Source organism: Anopheles nili, chromosome 3, assembly GCF_943737925.1.
Source record: "Anopheles nili chromosome 3, idAnoNiliSN_F5_01, whole genome shotgun sequence".
NCBI classification, from domain to species: Eukaryota; Metazoa; Arthropoda; class Insecta; order Diptera; family Culicidae; genus Anopheles; species Anopheles nili.
In genome coordinates, this window is record NC_071292.1 from 40,649,992 (window position 1) to 40,676,274 (window position 26,283).

The 26,283-nt window shown below is 32.4% G+C and overlaps 1 protein-coding gene across 1 annotated transcript in view; it reads right to left on the reverse strand.

Annotated features, from left to right (window-relative positions):
* The window catches only part of LOC128723088 (sodium channel protein para), a 38,074-nt gene extending 15,023 nt beyond the window's left edge, over nucleotides 1-23,051 (reverse strand). The window contains exons 1-18 of the mRNA XM_053816796.1: nucleotides 22,914-23,051; nucleotides 19,663-19,750; nucleotides 19,048-19,244; nucleotides 17,541-17,573; nucleotides 15,490-15,645; nucleotides 15,053-15,258; nucleotides 13,685-13,813; nucleotides 12,217-12,308; nucleotides 11,939-12,151; nucleotides 11,800-11,860; nucleotides 11,517-11,661; nucleotides 10,069-10,233; nucleotides 8,801-9,076; nucleotides 6,131-6,193; nucleotides 4,945-5,128; nucleotides 3,741-3,937; nucleotides 3,560-3,659; nucleotides 3,426-3,494 (exon numbers count right to left, since the gene is read on the reverse strand). Coding sequence (XP_053672771.1) covers nucleotides 3,426-3,494; nucleotides 3,560-3,659; nucleotides 3,741-3,937; nucleotides 4,945-5,128; nucleotides 6,131-6,193; nucleotides 8,801-9,076; nucleotides 10,069-10,233; nucleotides 11,517-11,661; nucleotides 11,800-11,860; nucleotides 11,939-12,151; nucleotides 12,217-12,308; nucleotides 13,685-13,813; nucleotides 15,053-15,258; nucleotides 15,490-15,645; nucleotides 17,541-17,573; nucleotides 19,048-19,203 — 2,245 coding nt within the window. The 5' untranslated portion in view covers nucleotides 19,204-19,244; nucleotides 19,663-19,750; nucleotides 22,914-23,051. The remainder of the gene's footprint in view (nucleotides 1-3,425; nucleotides 3,495-3,559; nucleotides 3,660-3,740; nucleotides 3,938-4,944; nucleotides 5,129-6,130; nucleotides 6,194-8,800; nucleotides 9,077-10,068; nucleotides 10,234-11,516; nucleotides 11,662-11,799; nucleotides 11,861-11,938; nucleotides 12,152-12,216; nucleotides 12,309-13,684; nucleotides 13,814-15,052; nucleotides 15,259-15,489; nucleotides 15,646-17,540; nucleotides 17,574-19,047; nucleotides 19,245-19,662; nucleotides 19,751-22,913) is intronic.
* Between the last annotated feature and the right edge of the window lie 3,232 nt (nucleotides 23,052-26,283).

Sequence of the window (26,283 nt, forward strand, 5' to 3'; positions counted from 1 at the left end):
AAACAAGCCATATATAAATAGCAAGCTTCAGTATTGGTGATGAATATTTAGTGCAACTATCAAAGCCTAAATTTTCTTGATACTGTTCATTCATAAGCTTTGCCGGCTACATCAACTATAGCGATGTTCTTAAAGTGACTTACTAAATTTGAACAATAATATCAAAGCTGTTTATTACATTACCGATAAAACCAACCATTCAATATCTAACCAAATGAAAATTGTTTGTTTCTATTCAAAAACCACAATTGAAACTGAACTAGATTTTATTTGATGCTTTCAAACTTAATCTGCTTATCAACGTCATATGTTGTGTTGAAATTATATAAGATGTGTTGAAAAAATAAATATGGTTTAAAATATTAGATATTTTAAAAAGCAATCAATGAAATGAAAATTGAAGTTAAATAACTATAATATAAAATTTGTCAATTGACATAGAACCAAGCGAACTCCAAGCCGGCGGAAAACAAATGGAGCATTTCTCGCAAATGGGTTGTTGATTGAATTGCCGAGGGAGGGAGGGGGGGGGGGGTAAGGCTTTAGAGAGGGGAAAAATTTTTAAACTCCTATTTATTGTTGTTATTGTTATTTATTTAAGAATGGCCAGGCCGTATTTAGAAAACTCCTATTTTTCTATTTCACTATTGTGAAAAAAAATTAGTCGAGCTTTGCTCACTATCACCAGAAAAAGAATTGGGTGTACTACCTCCCGCTTCCAAGCTGCCTTTTCGTTCCCCTTGCTTTTCTTGCTATCACGAAGAAAGAGATCGAACGAGCTTCTTTCCTCTGATAAGATTTCTTTGCGTTTTCCTTGCAACGCAGCTTCCCGCCATCGCGAGAAAAGGGATCGCGAATCACCCACAGCTCTATTTTCATTCCCTTAGTAGGCGAGTAAGTTTCTCTTCATGAAACCATATCAAGCACGCTTTTTCTTGCCTTGAAGCCCCCTTCATTGTAAAATTCTTTTCGGATTCGCAAGAAAAAGTTCAGTGATCTTCTCTGCTTTAACACCTTGCGTGCCAAGCGTTTTTTTAGTAAAGCGCACAAAATGCCTCGATTTAAGCGATTCTTGCTCATACGTCAGAGCCTCGGTTGCACCGGCTGTAATTCTTCACGTGTTACGTTTGTGATGAATTTTTGGCTTTCTTTGCGTTCATTCGTATTTCGGTTTGGTCATAAATGTGATAAGTGGCGTATAATAGCTGTTCTAAATATTCAAAAATTGCATTTTAAAATAAAGCGTTTTTGTCGTAGCCCAAAATTGGGTGACATGGCATTCTAGCAAATTTTCCGTCAGTCACTTTTTGACTGACATGGCACGCAAGGTGTTAAAACTCTTTTTTTTCAATCTTTTCATTTGCAAGAACTTTTTCCCGCTTTGGTTAATCTTCTTCTCGCTCATCTCATCATTTTCATCCTCAGTGTGATACAATTTTCTAGCTCCGGTGACAAAAGTTGGCACGTGAGGTTCTTCTTACATAGCATTTTTTTTAAATCAATATATTTGCTAAACGTCGCGATAAAAGGTATCCGACGTGCTTTTTCTGCCTCAGAGCCTCTCACAATGGCGAGAAAAGTTTGTGGGTTAATTTTTCTAACTTTAATGCTACGGTCATCGATTTCATTCATTCGTTCACCCTATTCCTTGGTGCTCTTGGGCAGACGATGTAATCGAACTAGCGAACGCAGCTACATTCGAACTAGTTTCCTTGGTGCCCCTGGGACAAGAAATTAACACGGTATGCGAGATGAGTGTACGCACGTAGGCGAATATAACACAAATTTAATAATGAAATCAAAATTGGTATAAATGGGCATATATTAAAATGAAAATTAATAATATTAATTATTTAAATTAATTTAATATACTCATACAATGTAATAACATATCAAACATAATGGCGTATCACTTTTCAATGTTTTTAATTCGATTACAACAAGTTGAGAATAACAAAAATATTATAGCAAAATACTTTTCGGAAAATAATTTTTTGAATAATCGAAACAGCTTTTTAGCTGAATTATCATACGAGATGATGGTTTATGCTAAACATTTGCGCAACTGTGCAGCAAACATATTCTACGTGAAGCTCAAACTGTGTACTATGTTAGTACTGCAAAGGTGAACATATATAAATATATACTAAGAATAATATTCTACAGGCATCTAGAACACTATCTACCAAATAGGAGAGGAAAATTGTGCACGAACTACTAGTGATGCTATTCTGCTTTTTTAACTACATGTATGTTTGAGATTGCTGAATTATTTGTTATGATTATATTCTTACTTCATACTTCTTTTGGTAACCATGGTAGGCATTATTCATACGGAAAGAAATCTCTTTATTGCTCCAAAAAAGATAAATAAAACACAAGAAAGTGGAGTCAACTAGGAGTTTTGGGCTAGCAGCAGATTAAACACATTGTGATTAGTATGTATTAGAATATTTCTTAAGTTTAGGAACATTGTGCAATAGGTCAAATCCAATATATTAAATATATATATAATAATAAAACATATGGAGTTAATAAACAATACTGATTTTAAAATACATTGAAATTTTCAACATACAATCAAGCAAAAACACATAGCTTACAAACATAGAATTGAGTTTATGAAAAAGTATTGAATAAAAAAATAAGGAAAAACTCAAGAAAAAAACGATCAAATAGATACATGTTTGATGCTTATTTCTATGTACATGTTTCCTCTATTGTTTAAACTTCTATAACTTATAATTGTATATAATATATGTAATGAAATTGTTGTTGATATATACCAGTGGAGTAACAATTATCAGTAGAATAAATTAAATTCCATATCATATTTACATTTCAAATCAGAAGAGTAGCTTCATAAAATTCTGCGATAGAGACGTGGAATTCATTGTATTTAACGAAATAATAAAAAACATTGGTTTGTTTCGATCCAAGTTTGATCCAAAAGATTGGCATAAACTTGGAATTTGTTTTGTTCAACAAACAGAAACATATAATGTGTCATATTGGTTAGGGATAATATTAGGCCTGGTGTAGATGAAAACACTAAGGACATCATTATTATCACTATGACATCAGATAAATATAACACGTTTTGAACTCATATATCTTTCATCAATAAATTGAATATTAAAAGTATGACAATCCGTTTTCTAATAGGCAATCTTCATTTCAATTAACATTGTTTCTAAAGGATATGCAATCCACGGTATATGCGGGGATGGTAATGGTTATTGAAACACTGGATGAAATGAATAAACAGAAGTTCAAACAAATTATACAGTGCAAATAAAATTTGGATAATTGTTAGTCACACAATTATGTAAGATGCAAAAAATGATATGATAGTCAAGTGATTATACTGTACATTGCTCTTATTTCGAACCAATGAAATGTAATTTTCCTTTTCGATAATTTACCTCCGTGATCGCTAGCTCTACTATGCCGACCCGCAGCTTGCTCAATAATGTCGTTTAACACCATCACGTCTGAAATGATTGTAAGCAGGCATATTAAAATCATGCTTCTTCAGGAAAAAATATTTCTGCCCTACCTTTCATATCTACAACGGTTTGTGTCTGAGCAGGCTCGATGAAAGGATTGTCGTTATGTTTTATTTTGCCTGCTTCATCTGTGCAGTCTTGTGACATATCCTGTACAAGCATAATGTATTCATTTTATTCCTATGGTGTAATTCTACAGCTCCGATAGGCACAAACAAGATGAGTACTTACGAAGTCTCGCTGCCCTTTATGGTTTGTATCGGCGTATGCAAGGTTTGCTGCATTTGGAGGGGGTACGATTGAATGATTTGTATTACGCGCAGATCGATTGCGCAACCGGCTTTCCTTCGTCATGCCACCTAGCAGGTCTCCATGAGATGTATACGAAATCCGCGACTGATGAGAAGTGTACGACGAATGCCTTGAACCTGCTGACATCCGAGCGAGCGAATTCGTACAGTAGTTGTAGAGATATTTTGTTAATTTATTAAATTACTGTTTATCTATGTTCAGTTTTACATTTAGCATGAAAGCGTCTAGAATGTGCGAATGATTTTGCGTTTTTATAATCTTGAATCATGAATCACAAAATTTCCAATTTGCACTGAATTTTATGCCATAATGAAAAATATTTTACTAATCGTAGAATTTGATAAAAGTAACTCAAATTTCGAAGAAGCATTGAAAACCAAAATGGATCTAGTATCTAAGCAAAAGTTATAACCAATGAATCACAATAGATAATCAATTATGTCTCAATGAAATATTTTCAAATCTATTTTTTGGTGTTTGCACTGCCAAAGCTTTTCTCTCCGCTCGAATGTGTTTATCAACATTTTGCATGTCGTTATTCTTATTCCAATTTTTCTCCGCAGAATGCACAACCTTTTGTAACACAGTCGACCAGAGTGTTTGTAATAATATGGACACTATAAAAACGCGAATGTTTTCCAATAAGAACGATAAAATAATCCAATCTCTCTTGCTGTTGGCCTTCGTCAATCGCTCCGGCAGACATGATCCACGATATTCATAAAACAACATGATATGATATAAATATAAACAATTAATCGGCTCGATCAACGAAAATCTCTGGATATGAGAATATCCAAACAAAACTTATAGAATGTTACAAGTGATTATGAAAAATAATTGCTACTCACTTTTTATTACCAACGCTAAACTTATACAAAACAGAACTTGCATAGGAATGTTAAGAAATGATGATACAATACAAACGTGGTTGAACAGATTTTTGTAAAATGAAACCAAATTAAGAGCTCTCGGATAGTCGGGTTAAAATTCCCAAAGAACTAGCTTATCAACATAAATGAGCAGAAAGTGATACTGCAGAAAGTATATAGAGAGAAAGGAACCTTATATGAGGGAGCAATATTTCATGATTTTGGAAAAGATACTTTTTTTTATAGTGTACCTAAGTTAGCATAGTATACTGGAACGATGATTGCACCGTTTTCCTCCGACATTGGCGTTACCGCGTTGGAATCATCCGCATATGGCAGGTGCTCTTGTGCATCGAGATATGTTGAGAGTACCAGTGGTTTTCTATCGCTACCAGGTACACCAACGAAACGTCCTCTACCGTTACGTATCGTAAACTAATCGAAGAAATTACAGGTGGTAGTTCCATTCAACCATGATATGATATCCATCAGTTGCGCAATGTAAAAGAAAAGTTTGCATTAAACAGATGAAAATTGAATGTAGCTATTGGAGCATATATTCGGAAGCATGTTTTGATGTGGTATTTTGGGTGTATAGTTTTTATTGTAAATAGACATGAATGTATGTTTGAAAATATGTAACAATTGTGGAAAAAATAAATTCAACAATGTGCCACACAAAATAAGGAATAGAACGAAGAGAAGTAAAATACATAAAGAGAATATTACTATACTAAATTCAAAGCTCTTTCTCTCTCTCTATCTCTCTTCGTACACACAAACACACACACACACAATTGTAGTGTTATATATATATATATATATATATATATATATATATATATATATATATATATATATATATATATATATATATATATATATATATATATATATATATATTTATATTTATATATATTTACACACACACACACACACACATATATATATATATATATATATATATATATATATATATATATATATATATATATATATATATATATATATATATATATATATATATATATATATATGTATATATATATATATATATATATATATATATATATATATATAAATATATAAATATATATATATATATATATATATATATATATATATATATATATATATATATATATATATATATATATATATATATATATATATATATATATATATATATATATATATATATATATATATATATATATATATATATATATATATATATATATATATATATATATATATATATATATATATATATATATATATATATATATATATATATATATATATATATATATATATATATATATATATATATATATATATATATATATATATGTATAAGGTACATATTCATACGAAAAAAATACTAAAAGTAAACTCTTGAACGATGCGTAGGTGCAATTTTTGACTTGATTGTACCTGATGTGATCCTCTTGATCCTCTACGAAGATTAAATGGTGAACCAGGTAATGAAAGTGAAGCCTAAAAAGTAATAGGTTTTATTTGGTTAGTGTATTACTGTTGCAAAGTATTTCTGTATTGTACTGTATTTTTTACTTGAAATATAATTTTTGATTATTTTAACATATATTGCTGCACTTTTAGATGCACGATGCTTAACTTATAAGCAACAGTATACAGTTCTCAAGGTAACATGTCTCCTTCTTTAAGCTATAATTACACATCCTATTGCATGCTGTTTGTTTAACTAAAGTTAAACATCAGAAACAGGACAGCATAGATCTACACGCAATGATACCTAATCGGCCATAATTTAACATATTTAGATGCAAACTGCGTTCTGACATAAATGCACTTTTTAAAACCTCATGTAATGTAGAAATGTGAAAAAAACTTAAGATGCATTTGAACGCATAAATATATTAAATTCTTAGAGCGAAGTGTAGCAGGTGTTGTAATAAAATAATGTGTAAAAAATGTGTATTTATTTACTAAATTAAAGTTAAATAAAACGTTACATAAAGCATAACTAGTAATGCATTTTTGAAACCCAAAGTTTCAAATTGTTGTAAAATTTTATATTGCTTGTTATGTTAATCATAAATGCTTGTTTGGCGAGCCAAATAGCAGCATGGTTTTCTTTTTACTTTAAAAACTAAGACGACATGTATGCACTCTATTTATATACAAGCATTTTGTGAAACGAAATCAAAGCATATACAACATTTAGTCGCAAGAAAATATATATGTTTTTAATAAAAAGGGCTATTCTGCATAAAGGTGCAAGCTTGTTGTTCTTTTATTTTTAAACTTTAGGTGATCTGAGACGACAAGAATGGCAAACAAAATAATGCTGTGTTTTTCATTAATAAGAGCATTGTTGAAAAGTTATTTTATGATTGTTCATCTCTAAATTAAAGAAAATAGCTTTTGTGTGATTTTCAAGATTTAAGTGAGATTATTTAATCACACTCTTGAATAAATCTATTCGTAGCAAAATACACATACTGAAAAATTATCTAGGAAAGTATAAAAGTCTGCTTGCAGCACAACGAAGGCTGTTGTAGATAAAGAAAATTAACTCAATTTAATCAACATAAGCCTTCAACCTACCTTTTGCACAGTGGCGACCCCTGAATAGTGGTCGTTCGAAGCCGAGTAGTTATCAAAAATATGTTTTTGGTCGAATGATATGTGTTTGTAGCGAATATGTAATTTACGTGTCAACAAGGAATTGAATGACTTGAGGAATTCTCATAAAAATGAGAAGATCGAAAACATGGCTATGACTACATATTTCAAAAGAAACTGCACTTATTATAAGTACTTATTGATTTAGTTACAATGAAAAACAATATTCAAGACAACAAGTCGTAATTTTCTAAATCTTTTTTCGGGAACCTCAAGCATCTACCAGTTCTCGACAACAATTGAGAACAATTTTATCCGAACAATGAGAACTATTATAACTATTGCAATTTTGGACCACATACAATCAACTGACCCGGCCTAAGTTAATGAACCTGAATGGCAACGGTACTGCAAATGCAAACCACAAGTTATCGTTAAGTGCTTAGAGATAAAATATTCGTTCATAAGTTTACTTTGTTTGATCTAGTGATTCAATAAACATTATCTATACAATTTGATTTTTATTACAATGAAAGCAATAAAAATATTGTTTAAGAAATAGAAACAATATTACCTATTACTAGATTCTGGCCAACAGGTCCCACAAACTCTAGAAAGGATGCTCAAGAACAAAAGATCTGTATCTGAAGATCCCTAATAAACGCATATTAGCTCAAAGTAAAATCTATAGAAAAAACACTGAGAACATACACTGAATATCAATGACACTGAGTATTGCCAAACAAAATTCGTGAAAAGTAACCACAAAAATCATCATTCTTAGAAACAGAAAAAAACAAACAAGGATGAAATAAATGTATTCATCCATCAGCAACATGTTCTGTGTGGTAATTGCTTGGACTAAGTTGACAGCTGAGCAAGTTCACATTATTTCATATCATTCCGTAGAGGATACATAAGAGAGGATCATTGAATAGAGTGTTTAGTTGTTGAACTAGTGTGAGTATTGGATTTTGTATTGTGCGTTTGTATTGTATATGATATGTTACTCAAGTGCGCAACACAATAAAATACACCAATTTCAAAACTGAAATCAAGTTTATCGAACGATGCAATGACGGTCATAAATAAACAAGTAATGAGATCAATTTGTTCGTTTGTAAACATAATAGTTTTTGTCCGATAGCGAATACAACATCTTGATTTTGGGAATAAAGCAAATGCATCGGTATAGCAATTGCCATTTGCACGAACAAAATAATAAATCAAACCAGATGTAAACCAAATGAATATTAATTCAAAAACCATGCATAATAAAGGTACACGTTTTATATATTTATAAAATAACGTAGTTTCAGAAAATCGTGATGATCTGGTAGCGTCGAATGTATTGAGTTGTGTTTAGAGGACTTTAGTGATCGAGTTTCTGAATTGTGTTGTATCTAGACCATCGGGGGGCTCGATAAGTATAGTTCGATAGAGATAAGTACGATAGCAGAGAGATTTTGTGGTGCAGAACAGCGGTAACATACTTACCGCGCTCACTTTACGGGCTTTTGCAGTGCCAGCTGCAGTAGCTGTTGGTGCGGTTGTTCTTGTGATTTCGCTCACCGACTCCAATCCTTCGCTCCTGATGGACATTTTCTCCTTATTGTTATCATCATTGCCCTTCTCCTGGCCGACGAACAACTCATAGCTGTGACAGGAGAAATCCGATGGGCTCTTGGCTATCTCTGGATTGGCTGCTGCTGCTGCAGCTGCCTGTTGCGCTTCCAGCTTTGCCGCCTTTGCTGCTGCCGCTTCTTCTGCTTCCTATGTTTCCATTCGCATGTTGATGGCATGAAGTGGTTCGGTTGAAGTAATAAAAACTATTAGTTCTCGCTACAGTTGTGTTACATACACATCAGCACAAACACACGGATTTTATCTTCAAAAATCGGTAATTAAAAAATTTCTGATTGAATCCATTTGTGGTTGTGCTGTGTGATAATACACCAGATTTGTTTTTGTGCTGTGGCATCGTAAACATTTTACTATCACATTATCAAGTAGCTTTTGGTGCACCCATTAAAGTAATAGTTAATAATTTTTTTTCAAAACTGCTTTGGGATGCTGTAACGAGAGCTCATTGTGCAAATAATTGCTTGGCTGAATAAAGCTAGTTACAAAAGTGACTTTGATTGGAAACGGAAAACGACATATGTTTTTCGCTGTTTCGAGCTTATGATTCTATTATATTTAGGCAATGCATCCTAATCTGAAGCCATTTCATCCAAGCTCAATGTCGAATCGGAATCACAAAACATTTTCCCATATAAAATCGAACACGTCCCAAAACAAATCATTCCATGTTCAATTTACAAAATGGAATTTATAAAGGATGATTTATAACAACCTGACAATTTGGTGAAACATTATGTAAAACATAAAATGGTATAGTAAACATAAAAATATTACCCATTGTTGTCAACTGATATATTTCCATTTTCATTTCTTACTATGACTCAATGTTCATCTATTACAATTAATACAATGTGTTCTATCTATTTGCTATAGATCTTAGTTTATGTTATAGTAAACTATGAAACAATTTGGTTCTTTGGCCTTTATGAACGATATTGGATTCGTCTTGATAATTTTATTACAATCATGGATACAGCAATGGCATTCACAATTATTTCAATGCCTTCCATGAAACAGATAAGTGAACAACTAAAAAGAATGCGACGAGATTTACTCATAATATAATACATCGTGTAAAATAATAAGTGTTCCCGATTTCCACTTAGAAATAATATTCTCACCCGGAGTGCTTCTTCCTCGGCGGCCTCTTCCTCTTCGGCCTTCTTCTGGAGTTCGTCGTACGACATGGCAACAATGGCCAAGATTAAATTTACAAGGTAAAACGAACCCAAGAAGATAATCACAATGAAGAAGAGCATGTGCCACGGTCCAGCTGATCGTAACACCTGTTTTGCGCACCATCGAAGAAAAGGATTTGAATTTAATCAAGTTTGAAATAAACAACTGTTTTAAATTATTCTTGAACTCAAATAATGTATATTAAATTACCTATGCATAACAATAACCTTAAGATAAAAACAGTAGGAATGAAACACGCACACTCTCGTGTCAATAAAATGTGCAGGAGGCTTCAAACTAAGGCCAAAGGATCGCATGAGCAAAGTGTTTATACAGGATGGAACCATGAATTGCTTTTTTGCCTAGAAGAAACTGTGTCTCTTCAGAGGGTATTCTTGCCTGGACGTCTCTCGAGATAGTATTTATGTTGGAGCATTTGAAAACAGTTTTGAATTTCACTATAAAATTTTGTTCGTGCATGATGTTCAACGTTAAAAAAACGATATAAATAATATTTCTTCGTAAATGTTGCTCTCCGTACATTACACAACACTTTCCGTGTTGACATAGTGCCGTTCAGTTACTATACTAATTAAGCAAAAACATTTCTTTATTTGAAAAATCCTTAATTGTTTTGAATTTGAATCAAAATTGTAAAAAAAAATTTAAATCGTCGCTGTTGCGCAATTTTACAAACAATACAAACAATTTAATTTTACAAACACTATATCATAGCAACGAACATTTGTGCCGTTTTTATAGATAGAAGAATCTTCAAACAGATAGAAAAAGAAATAATGCAATCCATGATACTTATTTTTTTTGTAAAATTCCTCAAATACAAAACCCTCGATTGGGCAAATTTATTTTCGGAAATCTTTTACGAAATGTTACGAAAAGCATCAACGAATGATAATGTGACTAAGGATATCATAAATTTCTAGTCCTTTATACAGAGCTTGAACAACCGATCGAAAATTATACGGTTAGCTTGAAACCCACCTCAATTACGTATTTGAATAACATTTCAGATGCACACTTTGACGTGAACGTTGCTTGAAATTTGGATACTATCTCATGAGACGCTAATGATTCGAAATGATTGCTTTTTTTGGTCAATACGGTCCTTGAGCCAACAAGTTTGGAAACACCTGCTGTAACAGAGCGGCTATTGACACAAAACATGCCACTTAAAAACGAAAAAAAAAATAAATTAAATTTACGGATGGTTGGAATAATAACCAGATTTGATCAATTCCAATATGATCAATGTTGATTTTGAAAAAAAAATTGGTAATAATAACAAACTAAACTTATCGCATACTAGTAAAACATAATTAATAGTCTCGATAATCAATTATCACTGGAGTCAAAAGATTACAATACGAACCAGTTGATATAAGTTCTCCCAATAATCTTGAGTCATTAGACGAAAGGCAGACAAGAATGCCCATCCGAATGTATCAAAACTTGTATACCCGTAATTTGGATTTTTACCATAACCTTGTAAACAAATGTAACCTTCATCACATTGCCTGAAATGGGAAGCAAATGGATGAATTAAAAGGCATTATTGACGTAACATTTAATACCACTGTACATTGTATGTGTATTGTTTGAAGCATGTATTAGAGAAGGTGCTTTCAAGTATTTTGTCAACACCCATTACTCACCCAGCGCCGGATGAATTTCCACACAGAGGAATGTCACCACTTTCGGAATAGAACCAATTAGCTGTAAAATTAAAATTCAAAGCAAATTGAAAGCTTACCATCACCCCTTGAAGCAAAATAAAAATCATGATGTACTTACTATCATTGCTGTTGAACAGCTCCCAGCTTTCATCGGTCAAGTTACCCCATGAACCATCTAAAGGAAACTCTTTGATGCACTTTTGTGTAAGCACTCCCATGTAGATTTGCAGACCCATCAAAGCAAACACGGATAACGAAAACATTGTTAAAATTATCACATCTCTGAGATTCTTAACAGATTCTATGACAGCCCCGACGATGGTTTTTAAACCTATGATACGAATGAAACATTGATTTGAGTTAGACGCATATGTTTGGTATACCTGATATACTCACCCGGAACGATGGCTACTGTTTTGAGAGCTCGTAATACCCTGAATGTTCTCAATGCAGCAAGATTACCCAAATCTATACCCATAGTTACATATCTGTGGTGGTGTAATTATGTTTACCGTCCATCATGTGATAAAGGCATTTAAAGATAATACCGAAAAAACCGTTAGTTTACTGTCGAACTAATTCTATAGAATAGAGCTACATCATAAAATTCTACGATATGTTGTCACGAGTTTTGCTTTGCAACTGTATAGGTGAATAATTCAGATGTTTTCATGGTATGGTTTGTAAAAGTAGCTAAATCATTTTTTCTATTATATGCTGTTTGTGCTGCACATCAGCGTTTTGTAAAAATATACATAAACTAAATAATAATGTTTGGCATTTAACCTTTGCTCTTATGGAATGTTTATTGCCGCCGCGATTTGTATCATGCCATGGGCATTAGGATGTGAGAATAAGAAAAGTTATCTTGCAACACAAAGACAGATTTTTGTTACGATTACACATTTTGGACCCTTGCTTTGCATTACATGTGCTTGTTTGGCATCTGTAAGTGGTGTAACATTCGCTATGCATAGCCATTGCTGGAACGAATGTGAACAAAATGTTCTGCAAATATTGTATATATTGAAATGTATGAAGCTATTACATAAAGCTCCTTATTTAGTACTTAACGTGACATTTGATGATATTCAGAATTAGCAATCAACTTCAATTAGGTAAGTGGTAGTTTTATTAAATTTGTGAAAATGATCAAATTAATCAATTCTGTCATGAATCTTAATCAATTTAATAGTTTAATTATTTGCCAAAAACACCAAAACCAATATAAATTGAGCTGTAGTAGCTAATTTGTCTTCTTTCTACCTAAATGGCTCAACAACTGGTTTATGGACTGTCTTGCAAATGCTTTCCATGACTTGAAATTTTCACGTTGCTGGATAGTCTATCCTGCGTACGGGGGAAGATCAGTTGAGATTCGCACTCAATAGTATTGTGTCTTAATGGCACGCGCTGACACTTTGGCTATCGAATCTCCGCATAGTATCTCATTACTATGATGAAAAAAATGAATCAGCCACTTTTTATTTTTTATATGAACCATGTTATTTCGGCTATATGTGCGCCACCAGCCAAAATAGTACAAAACATAATAAGTGAATATCCTATATTACATATAATGGGTACTTCTAAACACTAGATGCTATGCTCGTAATAAAAGTAAAAAAAGTTTGTTTTTTCTAGTCGAAAACGTATATAAGAGGAGAATGAACAATAAAGAAAAAGACGTAAACTCGAAAAAATATTTATTATGTATATGTAGGTGGCATATTGTTTACAAAATTATAAATGCATCCACGAAGGGAATGGTAATCTAATTTCTGGCAATTTCTATGAATCGTAACCTAATATGTTAATATGTGTATGTATACGTGTAAATATATATATATATATTGTAACTCACGCTAATGCTATTACTACGAAGTCCAACCAATTCCATGCATCTCTAAGATAAGTAAACGGTTGTAATATGAAACCTCGCGCCATCACTTTTACAGCTGATTCGAACGTGTAGATTCCGGTGAATATCACCCTGTGTTAGTCGAGAGTGATAAGAAACAGGAGTTTGGTTTTTCTTCAGTACTTCAGTTCAGACTCATGGAATTTGATAATCTTATGTGTACCCTTCAAATCAGAGTAGAACATCAAACTAAGTAGAACAAATTATTCTTTTATAGATGATGAACCATGGTAATCGCAATAAATCATCGATTATCGCACTGCATTGCATAGCAAATGCACATGCAAATGGAATATCATATGGACAGAAATAATCCGATTCGTTATAGTTATAAACGATATTATTTGAAGAAAAAAAAATAATTCTCAAATCAAGTAAGAAAGTATATAATAAACTTTAAAAATATTTGTAACATGGATTTAATATTATCCTTGGCTATCGGTATTTTGAAGAACTTTTAAAATTCACCGGTTACTAACCCCATAAGACAAAAACTAGCAGAACGGGGGAAATAAGATGAGAGGCGATGGAGGCGAATAAATACTGAGCTCAAGGAAGAGAGGACTTATAACTAGCAAATACCAACGCTTTTGAGAAGGCATGTAAGAATTGAGGCCTGGAATAAGGTCTTAGGTATATTCTTCTCCGAAACAAAACAATTTGTTAGCACGTTGGAAAGAATACACTTTCATCAAAAACTTATTAAGGCGAGAGCTCTAGCCAACTAGCGTATCATGACTCAAAAATTTTCATTATTGTTTATTTCTACATTTTTATATAGAAATTTTATATTTTGAGTATATGTACGCCACGGTTTTTGTGTAAATAAGAATCATTTTCAAAGTAGTTTTATTTATTATCTTGTGTTGTCTTATGTTCATGTTATTATCATTCCATGAAAACCATTTGAAAATATGTAACATGAAAACAGTCGAAAACATATTATAGAGCTATGAAATCCTAATCAAATTGTATAATTATCTAACATTTTCCAAGAAAACTAATTGTACGGTACATTAGTACAGTCTATTGATAGTAACACAAATCAAATTTAAAAAATAATGATTGTGACTTAAAACAGCAAGATTTTTTGACAATTCTGTAAAAAGTCACACTAATAAAACTGCAACAGATTACCAGATATTTAATTATTACTTTGAACACTATGACTTTTGGAAGAGGATATTGATTTAAATGTTTTATAGGAAATGTTGTTTTTACTAGTCATTATTCGAGTTCATTACTAATTGCAAGAGGGTACATTGATAAAACACACAAAAATCTTTGAAGGTATCACAAGTCAATACTTACTCGGTAGATTCGACTGTCGGCGTGGTAGGCATAATCATCAATATACAATTAACAAGAATGGTTGTTATTATAAAAAGTGAAAACAGTGGATGTACTAAAATATAAATAGCTACGCGACGAATAGGATTAAACGGATCAAGTACGTATAATGCATTGGTGGCCGAAAAACGAAAAATATCTTTTCCTTTGCTAACCACTACGAATGTCTGTGAAAGAGAACAGAATCAAGATCGATAATATATAAATAATCAATTCCTAATACACTTAGTATAATTATTCAAACTATAAATTGAAACTATTTTTTATGCGTTTTGCATGTATATAGAAGCGTAATTTTGCGCTTTATTTGTCAAGCTTTTGTTGATTAATTATGATTTCTTTTCGACGCACAAAGCTAATTAATACAGCCTTGTAGTTCATGAAGAAGTTTAACTTACTCTCTGGTTCGAATAAAAGCCATCGATATCCTCGAGAGGCGTGGAGGCCAACTCTGGAGGGAAGCTGCCCTGCATTCGAACTGGGACAGGTACTCCCTGTTCAAGTGTAGGGTCCGGTTGGGGACCCTCATCCTCATCCTCGTCATCGTAACGTATCTACAAATTTATAATTGCGTGTTGGTTGCGGCGAGCAATTCGTGTAATATTCAAGTTACGAGATGAATCAATCATTTCACACGTAATTGGAATGACAGAATTGTCAGCGATGTTCAATAGACAATGAAATAGAAAGAGAAATAGAGGAAGATGAAAATGATGAACAAGTTTAGTCAACTTCAAGAATAGTATGGAGTTATTGATGTGATTTGTGTTTTCCCAACTCCGTTACTCTAACAAAGCGTGAACGTTGTAGAAAATGAAATGGTTGTATATCAATCACTTCAAACAATTGATCAAGCACATGTAAAATTTGCATTGCTTTGAACATAAAAAAGCTTATATACAGTCAAGTAATAATTAAAATAATATCATACCACAAACGACAACTCTGGCTACGGCGCTTTTATTGCTTCACAATAAGTTTTTTTTATGGGTGAATACAATAAATTATATACGACAATATGCATTAAATAAAAAATATTGATATGATTCTATTGTACAACCTAGCCGCATGTTTATCGCTAGAATTGATCAGCGTTCCGACCATATTTTAATGAAAGGCACTGCCCTTCTGATACAAATATTTACCATTATGCAATCCATTTTAAGAGTTACTAGCCAAGCCTTTAATCAACTTAGAACAGTTTGCTCAAATGCGTGTTAAGTAAGGATCGATATTAGAAGTCAACCCTATAACGGTTTAGAGGACACGCGTTCAATTCCCCAAGCAAATAAATTAATTTACGAGTATCTGATGTTTCATGAAGCCATTTTACGAATGAATTTGAGTTGTTTTTGTCTTGCTTGGGTTTTCGGTCTTATCAACCACGATTCGCTCAAATTTTTTTTATTATTAGTAACAGTTATAATGATTAATGAAAATTGTGTACTTTGTAGACAGAAATGTGTAATCTATTAATGTTCAAGCTATGAAAGCCAAAAATATAACGTACATGTTTCGTTACACATTATGTTGTATGACAGTTTAAATAAAATAAAATTAAACTAAAAATAAAAACCATGGAATAAACCGTCGATTAAGAAAAGTTATTTACTTTGCTAGATATGGTTCTAACCGAATAGTCGTGAAGTAATCTCAGGAAATGTCCCTTGATTTTGTAAATTGAACCTGCTAACGAGGAGCTGAGGCCATCCTCCGCTTTTGGTGAATGATTACAAAAAACATAAGCATTTTTTTAGGCAAATTAAGCCAACAAGCTAAAACTAAATATTATTGTGTAGAGCAAAACAATAATAAAATGTAACACGTGCAAATTTACATACTATTAAAGCAGACAAATCAAATTATGTTTTCTAAGAACAATGAAGCAACATTATTATAAATATATCATATTTATAATTATAAATATATACATGTGTATTGCAAATATATTCCACATCCTGACTGCTGCTATTAAAGCAAATATCTGAGTTCTAACATGCACTAATTTAGAAATGCATCATTAATGAGAAATATCATATAAGATTCAATAAACGGAATATGCATTATTCTTCAGTATTGTTGTTTTACAGTTTGCCTTAAGGTTTTAAGTTCAACAACATTATCTTGCTTCACAAATTCACTTTGCCTAAAAATGCCATTGATTCCAATTTAAAATTCCATCAAAGATCAGATAATCACATCTTAAAAAGCATAAAATTTCACGCAAAACATGATTAACTTGATTTTTGAAAAATTCTCAATTTAGGCAACTAATTTTTATTAGATTACTAATGTGGAATACTAAAAAATGCTTAAACGAATGCTTGAGAGAAACTCAACTAAACAAAATTGTTACAATATGTTGTATCTGATGTCTATATATAGTTGATTATGTATATATAGATAAAATAATGATTTGCTTGCTGAGTAGTTGAAAAGACAATCTTACTTCTTTTTTCTTTTTCTTCCGACCAAAATCACTCTGTAAAGGAGGTGATAGTTGACATGTATTAGAAAGTTAATTGAAATATTTTAAGAAAATTGACCTCTACAGTTAAGGTAGCGTTTTTGCAGTGATAATGAGTTTAATGCTGTTGCTTGCGATATTTGCTGAAATGTACGTGCATTTCAGGAGCGATTAGATGAAGCACCACTTTTATGTTCATTTACTGTGCAATTTGCTTACAATGCTTTTGATTTACCAACACTTTTGATTTTTGCTCTTATTCGATTCACAATTTTAATTTCGATTCAATGAAAATGTTTTGTTTATCGATTTTATCATTGTGATACAATGCATGATAAGGAGAGTTACAATCATCTGCATCTGGAATAGTGGTGTAATGTGGTTCGTTGTGTAGGATCTCGATCCCCATCATACTGCATTGAAAGAAATATTATAATAATTACCAAATATTATTGGAATAAAAATTAAACAAACAATAATCTGGATCTCTATAAAGTCAATCAAATCGTAAATTTATCGTTTTATGAGTAAACACACATGATAGATTTTTTTTCTGTTTTGTAAATAATGTAGAGCAATGCTACCGAATATTCACATGCATCAGTATTCCATGGAAACGATAAGCATAGAAAGGCTACGTATATGTGTAGCTAAAATGGCCTTTCTCATTGCATTATGCGCGTGTGTAGTTCAAACTGGCTTTTGCTCAGTTACATTGAAAATTAGTTCTCTTCATAGATGAGAATTCAAAAGATATTTTTTAAAAAAATCAAAATGGTATGATTTTATTACAAAGCGAATAAATAATTGTCCACGTCCATATTAATTCCAGATTTGGTAAATTGATAGATCAGCTGTTATTATTCAACAAAAGGATAAATCTGTCCAGCAAATTCAAGCTTTGCCAACTACCTACACATCATGTCCTATTTCCTGAGCTTAAAAGAAATTTTATTTATTACTTGAAACGGAGCTGCAAAAACGTTTCCAACAAAATAAATCAAACTGATTGTTTATATTTGTACCAAAAAAAGGACCACAATAGCACGTTAAGTTTATGAACATTTGCTTTGTATATATAGATTTTACAGCATTAGTATGTATGTACACAATTATACGTAGAAGAAATATGTAAACAAATGCTTGCAAAAAATTATATTAATTTGATAACAAATTATATTTGATAGATATACTGGATAGAAAATTATATATTACCACATATGCTATGAGCAAATAGGACAAAAATTAATGACATATAACGACATTAATGCTTATGGTAGAATTTGAACCATTTTTCCAGTGTGAAAACGACTGTAACGGCAAGGAATAGGTCCTAAAAGCGGTAGGAGCGAGTTTATAGATACAAATAGTAAAACGACCGGAATGGCTGAGAGTGATAGCTGATATCAGGAAAGGGGACAATGAATGAACTAGGATTTCAAGCGGTTTTAAAGCTAGGCAGGATCAAAGCATTTTGTAAATAGCGAACAATCTTTACCTCCCCCTCGGCTCGCTTTCTTTCCAGTTCACGCTGCTTTGCTTCTTCATCGGCAATGCGTGCTTCTATCGCTTGTAATGATTCACGAGTGAAAGGACGGAACAAACTACGTTCTTCCTCAGATATCGAATCGGAGTCTTCTGTCATTGTCTATATGGCCAACAATGAGAGCCTCAGATGTCCAAGGCCTAAAACATGACATAAAAATGTTGCAATAATATTCGTTGTCTATTTGAGCTATAAAAAAGCCCGATATTAGAAACTTTATATGAAAACACGCATATATATATATATATATATATATATATATATATATATATATATATATATATATATATATATATCTATATATATATATATATATATATATATATTTATATATATATATATATATATATATATATATATATATATATATATATATATATATATATATATATGTATGTATATATATATATATATATATATATATATATATATATATATATATATATATATATATATATATATATATATATATAAATATATATATATATATATATATATATATATATATATATATATATATATTTATATAGATAAACCACGGTACCAAAAATTACTTACATGGGGCTCATGAATTTATTACCACAGATCACAGTTATATAAACGGCACCATGTTGGGAATGGTGCATCTAATTCCTCGACAAAATTTCTGCAATGGAGAAAATAATTCATTAGGAAAAATATAACATTAAAAATCTCTTGATTCTACTCTGGATTACGTTACTGTGAAATGGTAAATCTGTTGTAACTTAATAAAAAGCAGTAAAAGTTTTGCTGAATTGGTTTGAAGCTATTGCATTGTTCAAAAAGATTTTACTTAATAACCATCACCATCAGGTGATTTTGTAACCAATCGTAATAGCATAAAAATAACATGTAATAAAAAATTGAAATTAACGATAAATTTCCATAATTTTATGAAAATAAAGGAAAACGAAAATCAGGTTTTCAAATGGTACGATCATTTGTTTTCAAGACGACACATTCCGCAATATTTTCAACTTCTGTAGTATGACGTCAGATCAAACATGCGCATTTATTAACTTGTGGTGTTAAAGATTTTTAACGTACCGCTGGTTATACAGCGATTCTTACGTACCACATCGGTCCATTGTAACAAATTTCCTTGTGTTTGTTCAATATGTTTTGCTTGATTCAGCTAGTTTGGCTCTGACTTTCTTTCAAACTGTGTACTATAATGTCAAATAGGATATCACCGTATAGGATACTTATACCAAATAGGAATTTAGTTCATTTAATGAAAACGATACAGTGAACTGGGTAAAATATGATGCCGTAAACAAGATGTACAACATTTTGGAATATTGGCACACCCATGAACGTAATACGAACTTTTGATAAATACTAAGTATTTCGCACCTAAAACACACGCAATCCAGAACATTTAACAATACTTATTTCTTCGACCCAGTTTAGTGTTTATAAGCTATAACAATAATCAATAAATTGATTAATTTGATATTCTATATTGATTCCCATATTGATTGAATGTTTTCTGTTGACTGTTTTAATATTCTTTGGTATTTTAGTTTTCTTGGAATTTTAGTACTTAATATCATACCAACTATTGAAATAAATTAATTACATACTATTTTCATACATGAGTTTGAAATGAATTAAATTTCAAGAATTTTTATAGCACTTAGATGAATTAATAGGAGTGTTTATTATTTGTTTGGCTTTATGAATTTTGAGTACACGTTCATGTTCCCTAATCTCCTGGGTAATGGCTTTGTTAACACTGCATGGTTTTTTCAATCGAATATTATGGAATTCTTTTTTTTCGTTTTCAAAATAATTCATATTGTAAATTTCTAAATCATAATCGATAACTAACCCAATGATCACAAATACTGTTTATGAATGACTTACAATTTGGTTTCAATTCTCCTTGCTTTACTAATTCTGAATTCAGAAAAAAAGGTAACGTAAATACAGCACAAAGTAAATGTTTTTATCTTGTTCACCATTGAAATATTACAGACGCTTTAATTGAAATAATAATAAAATGCATGAATATGACTAGAAGAAATTAGCACAGGTACTAAGCAATAGTAAGCGTCAGGCATAAGTACTAGTAATTAACGCAAAACACAGGTAGAGGAGACGACGATGGTCATCAACGCTTGTCGTGCTTACTAGAAACATATAAAACAGTTAGTACTCTTGCTGCGGTTGACTACACCGGTTTCAGTTGCTTTTCACTTTTGGTGGGGCGCATTAAGCTCGCAAAAGCTCTACGAACAAGCTGCTTTACATCTCTGTGCGACTTCTAGCGAGTATTTATGAGAGCTGGTCCTTGAACGGAAAATTCCAAATGATCTCTTCTTTTCTCGTCCACCTTCCTTTGTTTCTTTCTCGCTTACGCTCTCTTTATCCATCAGTCTCTCTTTTTGCTCTCTTGATCTCTTGGTTATGAAGTAAACTCTCTTGTTCGCGATAAATTTACGTCTATTGTTCTCTTCCCAGAAATCGAATTCTCTGCAAGTTTCATTTACATTGGATAGTTAGCTATTTTATGACCTATGTACCATGGCACAAGCTCTGTTGCAGTTTGATGTCTGCCCTTAGAGGCGCCAACTAAAATCAATATTACATTATCGTGTGCATGATGGTTGAATGTTTCATGCTATTTTTTGTCACATCTGATTCCATCATTTCACTGTATTTCTCATTATATACTCATTCACACTACCATTAAAGCGCGCTATAGTTTCCGAAGTAATAGATGTTGTTCGCAGGTAAGAATACTGAATTGCCAACGATTGGGAAATTAAACCAGCCCGTCATGAGCGTGTTTCACGCTAGACATTTCGTTATAATCATCATGTCCCTGTTTATGCGGTATATTTGAATTTTCCGGTCAAACTCATATGTTTATCAAAGAGAAAACATGAGAATATCATAGGGGATTGAGCAAACCCTTGTGCTTTGGATGGTCAGGGTAATTTTTATGGTCTCCAGACAATAGTTTAATTGTATGTCAAAGAATAACATACGACATTTTTATAACATTAGTTTATAAAAACAAGAAAGTCTTATAATGAAGTACGGAACACAATCTCAATAATTTAAAAACTACTTATGATCTAGCTCACGGCTTCTAGATCTCTATAATTCATTATGAACTCCATTCAAAATTTTAGATATTGGCGAAAACTTAAAATGTAACCCGAAAAAAACACTGCATAACAAAATACAACGAATTTTGATGGAGTTTACCGCATGAAGCTTGAATGTAATATTCAAAGGAAAACATGCACTAGCGTGACTCACAGCCGTATGCCAGTATACCAGCACCATTCACATCCAAGAGAGCCTCAAACGGACAACGCATTCGACAAAAAGCTCTACCATGCCAACAATAAAGACACATGTCCTGGCGAGCTTTTTGCTACGTACGAAATTTCTGTTATCCTACTACCACATACCCAAAGCACTGCCAATATTAATACCGGTACCAATACCGGTATACAACGCTAGACATCCGCGCACTTCAAAGCAAACCCAAATCGGTAGCTATCCCAACACACATAAAGAACCGAAAAGAGCTTGAGAAGAAGTGTAGGCATAACGAGTAAACGAGTGACTCTCCCCTGGGTATAAGAAAATCGATAACTTTAAAAATGAAATAAGAAAAACAAGTATTTCCAAATACACTTATTTCTCTAAAAACCATAAAAATAAACGATGTGCAAAATAAGGGCCGTTCAATAAAACACTCTAATGCAACAAAAAATGTTACAAATTATCACAGTTACGTTGAAAATAATCGAGCATGAAACATTTACCGTTGAACCGCTGTTCTTCTCTTAGGAGTGAAACTGTAGTATAGCTCTTCCCTAGCGTGAAGCAAAATCAATCGAAAAGCTTTTCGATTAGTAAAAGCTTGCTATAGCTGCTGCTGCTGCTGCTACCGCTGTTAGAGTAGATTCCTGATAAGCGAGCCACTGGTAATGGGAATATGGCAACTTCTCCCTTATGAAGATTATGATAAAAATGATGGTCGGAATACTAAGCAATCACTGTTGTATTTATACACTTCAGAGGTGTCACACTTCGTAATGGATAATGTTACTTCGCACATTAAAGAAAAAAAACTCACGAATCGCTGTTATTGAAGATAGCGGATTCAGGCTTTACAATCAGGCTTATTAATCCTGTCGTTTCATTGCACTGGCACACACAGTTGTACACAACCACAAAAAACGAATTTCGCTGCTCACGTCACTGTACACTTTTATTCCATCTGCTGTTGTTGGAGTGGATCTATGAGTTTAATGTTGTGAGAAGATAAAGTCACAATAAAATGGGCTTAGCTCTGCAGAATAGTAAAAACTAAAATCCCACTAGGCATTTACCGAGTATTTTTTTACAAAACACAATAATTTTACAATAACTATCATATCCATCTACTATCGCTTTTATCGTCAAGAGAGATATATATATATATATATATATATATATATATATATATATATATATATATATATATATATATATATATATATATATATATATATATATATACAACATAGAGCAAACTATTTATCAATAGCGTTAAATCAAATATCGTATCCATTTCATGCTTAGCCATCATAAACGAACATTCGAAATAGTACAAACTTGGTTCGTGAAAACTTTCTGCGGAAAAGCTGTAAGCCGAATATAACGTCGGTAAAAAATGCCTTTTGCAATTGTTACGACACATATTAGACACGAAATTTCGTACCAGCAAGAGTAAAACATAAAACAGGTCTAAGTTGATATTGTTAAAATATTTGAAGTTTTGCTCACAATGAACATTCGTGCCTTTACTGCTACTGCACGAATGTGTCTGACTGTCCTAATTTTTACACAATCCAAATCGTTGAAAAAAGTTGCCAAGGTAGTCGTTCTTCACTAGAGTTTTCTGTACACTGCAATACGCAACGCTATTTTATTGAAGAAAATCGTTCAGGAGAGAAAGAAATTGTACCAACTTCTCTCTTTGTTCGCTCTCGATATCACAAATTCGTTATACAGATGCTTCCATGTTTCCAAGTTTAGTAATGCAGCTCTTTTTGCTCAAAATTATCTCATTCTCGCTCTTTCTCGCTCTCTCTCTCTCTCTCTCTCTCTCTCTCTCTCTTTCTTCATTTCTCATGGTTCATGTGTGACCACACATATACCTTCTCGTCAAAGGATAATGTAACATCTTATCTTTGAATCCTTGACGAAGTGAAGGTCTTTAGAAATTTTCAATCACTGGTTTACTGGCAATTTATTTGCTTAAGAAACCATTAGTGAATACAGTTTCATGGTTTATCTATGCATAGTGTTTATTGTAAACATTACGAAAAAGCTTAAATTCCTCCCTATTTTTCAGAGTATGCATGCACTAGCTCCCATCACAAATACCATCAAACGAGATTGCACGAACAAACTGGAACGCACGAAGGCGAAAAGCTCTGAATATTTCCGCAGGACCGAGCTAAAGCTAAGGATGAAGAAAGGACAAACTCTCTCGTTTAGCCTTATACAAATTGCAAGGCAACGGGGACAAAAGCTGAGAGCTGCGGATGCGGTAACTTTTTTTCTTTATCGCATATCGGGAAATTTTCACAACCACCTCAAAATAAAGTTCGATTGCTATATGTTTGACAGCAATAATACCAGAAAACACTGTAGTTTACCACTGGCATCGTTACAATCAATGTGCAGATGCTGCAATAATAAAAGTTGCCTTCAACGGTACTAACGTGAAGCCACTACGCTTTTCTCGAAACACTTCCGTCACTCGTTACTGCTCGCACTAAACTGAGCCGATTGGTCACAAAGAATTCTCTCTCGGGTAGAATTTTCGTCAAGCTTTCTTTTCCAGCTCCTTTTACCATTTCAACGGACCCAACGCCTTTAGTTTTGCCGTGCTCTTGGTTTTGTACAACTAATGATTCTTTTGATGTATTTTCCATATTTTTTTTGAATAAATCTAAAATTGTATTCAAAATACATTATCGATTTGTAAAACCAATAAGCTTTTACAACTGCAACAAACTCATATATGATAATAAGTGGCTAATAGTGTTACCTGAGTATAGAGACCTTTAACGGTGATTTTAAATTCTACATCGCTGGATGAATAATTAGTTAAGGAAATATAATTTACTTGAGTTAACAATCAATGGTTTGGATGTTAACATTCAAATAGTCATTCTTATAATTCTACCAAATAAAACCAGAGTGCTTATGCCCTCGTTAGAGGAAAAAATACTATAAAATCTACAGCAATCAGTATACCTATAGTTTGCTATAAAATCTCAAGCATATTGTAACGGTAGTTACAGCAGCGCCATCTATTGAATATTCCTCGTCCAATGCGATAGGTAATGAATTATCCATTGAACAATGAAATAACTTAACGATCATAATTTTGTTTGAACGCAGTGTTATTATTACATCATTGTTAAAGTATAACATGTTTCTGGTGCATAGACAGACCCATTTATTGGCATTCCATTTGAAACCATATAGAAGAACCCTTTGAAACGTCAAATATAAAACCAGGCATTAATAGCTGAATGTACTGATCTCACTTACACTAAAGAACACCCTTGACATATCAGCAAATTGCAAACAAAAATAGGAAACGTCAAAAATTTTCTCCAATGTAGTGTGCTCGTCGTTGTAGTCTTTGTTTTCTTCTACTTGAAACAAAACTTTATTTCCCAAATAGGTAGGCACTGCATAAGAAACTCCCTGAAATAAGTTATGATTTTTTTGATTTCAATTCTACGATTCTCTGATACTGGCCTCATCCAGATGCAATAATGGCATGTAACTCTTGCATATGTGACCGAGTGTGAATGTGTGCATACGTATGCGCAAGGTTAGGCAAAGCTTGTGAATACGTGTGCGTGCGTCGTTGTTGGAATTAAAATTTGGCAAGGGATTACCGAAACAGTGAAATTGTGAACAATTTTAGATCATGTTAATTAGGCATTGGTGCAAATTGAAAAAACCTGACAACTAAACTTCTCAAATTGCGACGCATTCGGATATCTGTACAGCATGTTACGCTTGTATGTTGTACAAACACTTTGGTATTTTTCACCTCTTTAGTGCAAAACAGAAGCAAAGCAACCATGCAATAACGCAAACCAGTTTGCGTTATGTGTCCTT